Source organism: Oryzias melastigma, unplaced genomic scaffold (assembly GCF_002922805.2).
Source record: "Oryzias melastigma strain HK-1 unplaced genomic scaffold, ASM292280v2 sc01840, whole genome shotgun sequence".
NCBI lineage: Eukaryota > Metazoa > Chordata > Actinopteri > Beloniformes > Adrianichthyidae > Oryzias > Oryzias melastigma.
Window position 1 is genome coordinate 638 of NW_023418420.1, and position 5814 is coordinate 6451.

General features: G+C 40.2%; 1 protein-coding gene across 1 annotated transcript; it reads left to right on the forward strand.

Moving 5' to 3' along the window:
* Positions 1-594: 594 nt before the first annotated feature.
* LOC112138242 (heterogeneous nuclear ribonucleoprotein L) lies at positions 595-4966 on the forward strand (the record flags this gene model as incomplete). The annotated part of the gene is given in 5 exon segments (XM_024260809.2): positions 595-1181; positions 1497-1615; positions 2464-2701; positions 4683-4768; positions 4870-4966. Coding segments are annotated over 5 exon segments (624 nt in total), but the record flags the coding sequence as incomplete, so codon positions are not given.
* Positions 4967-5814: the final 848 nt, after the last annotated feature.

A 5814-nucleotide genomic window follows, 5' to 3' on the forward strand; every position in this document is an offset into this window, starting at 1 on the left:
AAATCATCCTATTTCGCATTTTCACAAATTAGTAAAAGCTTTCACAAACCAGACACTATGTTTGACATAATCTTTATTATTCAAAGCATAATTTAATCCAGGTTAGAGCTGTCTAAATCCTGTAGTTTTTGAACAGGACCTGTTCTTATGTGATCAGAGTACAAAAAATGCGATAAAAATCATTATATTTCACATTAGAGACTATGTTTGACATAATTGTTATTATTCAAAGCATAATTTAATCCATGCTTGAGCTGTGTAGATACTGTACTTTTTGAACAGGACCGGTTTTTATATGGTCAGATTACAAAAAATGCGATAAAATCATCCAATTTTGCATTTTCACACATCAGTAAAAGCTTTCACAAATCAGAGAATATACTTTATTTATTCTTTGCTATCTAAAGCATAATTTAATCCTGGTTTGAACTGTCTAGGTACAGTAGTTTTTGATCAGGACCTGTTTTTAGGTGGTCTGGGTTCGAAAAATACAGTGGAACGCTCTCGCGAATAGGAAGCTGTGAATCGGAAGCCAGCTTCAGCGTCATCCAAAATGGTTGAATGACTGCCAGGAGTCACATATATGTGATCCGGAGCTCTATAAGTGGCACACTGTGTACCAATACTTTATATGCAAAATAAATCAGAACTAATTCCAACAACTAAATTTCTTTTTGTTTTTCTGTTTGTTCAGAGGGACCAATAAGGGCTCTAAGTTCAAAAGACTGTAATTTTCTGTAAAGGATTAAACGGTCCAGGCTTTACAGGACTAATATCAAAGATTCGTGCTTCTCTGATACATTTACGGCTCATCGGCAAAGATCGTCAAACGGATTTAGAGTTCTTTAATGAGTTTGATGATAATTGCGATGGATGAGTCATATTGCTAAAAAATAATCAAAAATCTTTCTATCATAAATTAAACAACGTGATTTAAAATTAGTTTAATGTCGATAGCAAGTCCTTGTTTTGAAGCAAAGGCAAGAACCAGAGCGTTTAGCTTTGAATAACCAAGAAACGGAGGCGAGCTTAAAAACATCCAATCTTCCCCACGGAACCTGAATGCAGCACGCGCTGGGTTGACGGAACGGGACAACATGGCTGCCGCTTCGGGCCGCTACCACGGAGACGGCGGCCGAGCATCGAAAAGACTGAAAACGGAGGACGGAGGGATGACAACGGTGAGTGCTGGACGCCGGTTCCGGAAGAACACGTTTTACTGCGTAGAAACGGGTTTGTTTTCGGGTTTTTAAAGTCCAGGGGTTTGTGTAAAAACGGGATTTATCTCAACACCGGAGGCGTACAAACCCAGTAGCATTAGCTCACGGAGCCCTCGTTCACCGGGGCTCCTCGCCGTGGACTGAATTCACTCACACATAACGGCGTGTTTAGAAATCACACGAATGTCTCCGGGTCAGCGGAACCCTCCGCTTCCCGTTTCTCTCGGTACCCGACGGCTGCCTCCACAATAACCGGCCCGGCGGTCTATTCTCCAGGAGAGCTACGATGATCCGCACAAACCGCTGCCCTCCCCGGTGGTGCACATCAGGGGGCTGGTGGATGGAGTCATGGAGGCGGACCTGGTGGAGGCCCTGCAGGAGTTTGGCGCTATAAGGTAAGGAGATGTGCGCGCGTGCCTGTGGGTTGATCCGAGCACGTGACAAAGATGCTCTCTGTTGTCCTCAGGAAAACGGACATGTCTTTAGTTCAGGGGCGGCTCCAGGATTTTTTCACTGGGGTTGCTGTGACTGAAAGGAGTTGCTCATTCATTTTAAGTAAAATTAAGTTTCCAAAAAGGAAAGCAACAGGAAAGTAAAAGTCCCACTTTTACTCGTTTTTTAAATGAAATGACATCCGCCATTTTTACTGTCAGTCAAAGGTTTTTTTTTTTTAACTTTATTAACAACATTTAAGATACATTCATAAACAGAAAAAAAATGAACAAGAGGATCAACAGAAAATAGCAGTAAAAGTCACTCAAAGCAAAACATAAAATATGGCTCTTATTGAATAAACTTTATTAGTATCAAATAAAGAACAAAAGAAAACTCAGCGCCCTCTCTGTTGAGACAGTGGTACTGCATGCACCACCTACTGTTTTCAGTGAGGCTTTGTCACAAAAAAAAAAAGAGACAAACACGATAAACATCAAATGTTAAATGGAAGCTCATGGCAAGAAATAAGTGTGGGCAAAATTATTATTTTTAAATATACCTTTATATACTTGGAGTTGCTTTGCTAAATCTTCCAGTTTCTACAGCATCCCCTACCGCCGCCCCTTCTTTAGCTAATGGTCTTGCTCTGATAATTGCATATTTTCATTTTATAATTGTAAATTCCTGTGTAAAAAAAAAAACAAAACTTGTTTTTCTGGGCATAGCTGCTTGAAATGTCTACTGATGTAAAAAAGTAGACACATTTTTGCAGACCGACCTGCTCAGGCTTCTGGAACTATCTTTGCAGCTATGTGGTCATGATGCCCAAGAAGCGGCAGGCCCTGGTGGAGTACGAGGATGTGAACGCTTCCTGCAACGCTGTGACGTACGCGGCAGAAAACCAGGTCTACATAGCAGGCCACCCCGCCTTCATCAACTACTCCACCTCACAAAAGATCTCTCGTCCTGGAGACTCAGACGACACGCGAAGCGTCAACAATGTCCTGCTTCTCACAATCCTGAACCCCATCTATCCCATCACTACGGTAACGTGACATCCTTTAACCCTTGTGCTATCCTAGGCATGTTTACGTTAAAAATGGGGTCATCTGGACCCCACAAGACAATGCACTTACATTTTTTAAGGATTTTTTTATCTTCATTGGTGTCTGTGGCAGACATTAAAACCTGTCCACCCTTGTCCACAATTGTCATGGGAGGGATCACACATAAATATAAGTGTCAGGTCATCTGGATCCGATAAGATGGCAAAAAATGGGTGGTTACAAATGAATCTCAGCACACATGCTTGAAGTAGAGAGCCTGTTGTTCATATCCAGAGTCTAGTGCATCCATGAAACTGCTAAAAGTAATTCCACCTACTTCAATTTCTCTTCATACAATAGATCACTCTGCTCAAAAAGTTTCACATTTTCTTCAGTGACTTTTTTAATTGTTTAAATTGAGTTTTTTTGAAAATATTTTTGAAGTTTGATGATCTTCAGTCCATGTAGATTCATCTAAAGGTCAGATCGTCTGTTCTGCCTCTTTAGGGCAGCAGTGTCAAACTCAATCGCACAGGGAGCCAAAATCCAAAACACACCTTAGGTGGCAGGTCAAACAGGATGAACATTTATTGAACACTTTAAAACAAAATTCTAAAACTTTAAAACCGTAACTTTTTAACACAATTATGAACTAGATATATAGCATTACCTGCGATAAGTGTGAATGCTGTAAGCTGAATTTGGCCGCTGAAGATGAAAGCCTGAAATGCTGATAGCTGATATTACTGAAGCTGATAGCCAGCTAAAATATTAGCTGAATGCCAAATTAGCTTATAAAAAAAACCTAGGTTAGCCGAAACAGCTAGCATGTAGCTAAAAATAGCTAGACTTCAAAATAGCCCAAAAAAGTGGAAAATGCCTAAATTAGCCAAAACAGCTGGCTTTTTAATATTAGCCTAACTACAAAACAGCCTAAAAAAACTTTTTTAAAAAGCCTAAATTCACCAAAATAACTAGCATGTTCTGGAAATGTTAGATAAATTCCAAACAGCCTGAAAAACGAAAAAAAAAGCCTAAATTTGCCAAAATAGCTAGCATGTAGCTGAAATATTAGATGAACTCCAAAATCGCCTAAAAAAAATCGTAGTAAATGCAAAAATATTGTCCAAAAAGCTAACAGAATGCCAATTTTTTAAAACTTTTAAACCGTAACTTTTTGACATAATTTTGAATAGCAAAATGGCAGGAATATTATTCCAGAATAAATCAACTTAAAACTTAAGTAACTTTCAATATCTATAAAAAGATATTTTGTCAAAATTATACAAGTTAAAAATAAGCGCAAGATAACGTTGGGCCATTAATAACAATAAAATAAAATGATCTGTAGTTGGGTAGTAGCCCAAACGGTCTTGCTCAAGGACCCACACTCGATGAAGGTCATCGGGGAATCAAACCCCTGCCAGTCCTTCACTTAACCAAGCTATCCAGCCGCTGAAATGCAGGCCTTGTCATCATGCTTAAATCAGTTCCTGAGCTACCTGAAAGACTCCTGCCTCTTCTCGAATCTTATCATTATCCTGTGGCGTGTTCATGGTCATACTCCTATCACTGAACCACCAACGGTTCCAATTTTAAAAGAAACGAGCAATACTAGAAATACCAGCTTCACCACTCATGTCACACATGGAACTGCTTTTCACTATTTTTCCCGAAGACGTTTTCTATATCCAGATTTAGCAGATTCAGTTTTTATCATTATGCTTCTTGTTCCTGCTTTGCTTGATTTATTTTTGATGCATCTATGCCAAAAAACGTTTGTGATAAACTCCCCCGAAAAGTTCCATTAAACCTAAAGATGTGACACATCACAGAACTATGATGTTGAAAGTTTGAGGTATTGTTTCACACAAAATGCATCTCAGGCTGCTGTGTAAACTCTGAACTTTTAATTTGAAAATTCCAAAGGAACTCGACTCTTTTTGCTGTGATTTTAAGGATTTTGTTTCTGTTTCCGCAGGATGTTCTCTACACCATCTGTAACAATTGCGGTCCCGTCCAGAGGATCGTTATCTTCAGAAAGAACGGCGTTCAGGCCATGGTCGAATATCCTTTTTAGATTCAAAGATCGTTTCTTTCTGATGTTCAATAAAGTGGATCCTTTGTTTTTTATAGAGTCCGAGCAAACCTTAACCTTTCCATGTCACGTTCGATTCAGTCCAGAGTGCCCAGAGGGCTAAAGCCTCTCTGAACGGAGCGGACATCTACTCTGGCTGCTGCACTCTGAAGATTGAATATGCCAAGGTGAGTGAGTGGGTTTCACTGGTTGAAGTTTTAATGTCCTGGATCCATGTTAGGTCAGAGAATCGCATTGTTCAAAATGAAAAAATATTGACTATGAATTGTATGGGTAACCACAAGTTATGATATGAACTGTATTGTATGAATTGTTACGGCCCTAGTAGTTATATTACAGGCTCAGTGACTGTGTTCATGTGAGAACTGCATTCACTGGACCTCTGTGAGTCTGGTGCTGCTCTACTGCTGGAGTGCAGCTCAGCTCAAAGACCCACTCCGATGAAAATTGGGTTTTGACATTTTTAACATGTTCTTGTAGCGTTTTTCTCATGATGGAGGACATTTTGTTGTTTACCTTTCATAACCCTGTCAGGTCATGAATCAACTTTCTCTGATTCATGGTTTGGCAGAGAGTTTTATTTTATCCGGGCTGGGGCCTGGCACAGGGAGACCCAGACCCGGGCCGCCTTGTGGTTACATACTTAAAGCAGCAGCGTGACTGATCTCGCCTAAGGACCCCCATGGAGTTAAGCCCATTAAGATCCATTAACGTCTTCATTTTCCTCATCTGAGTTGGTTTCTGACTCAATCTTAGGTTGAGGTTGTAAAGGGCTATAAGCTAGCAGGAGAGAGTGGAAACAAAGGGATGATGGGAAATGAGCACAGGCTTACTCCACATGAACACATGTGCTATCTAATACACTGGCAATGCTAAATGTTTATTAGACCGATTAAGTTAACTTGAATCATTTCCCGCGGCACACCTGAGCATCTGTCAAGGCACACCTGAGCATCTGTCAAGGCACACATGAGCACCAATTGCCTGATATACACACAAAACCGCATTCACACAC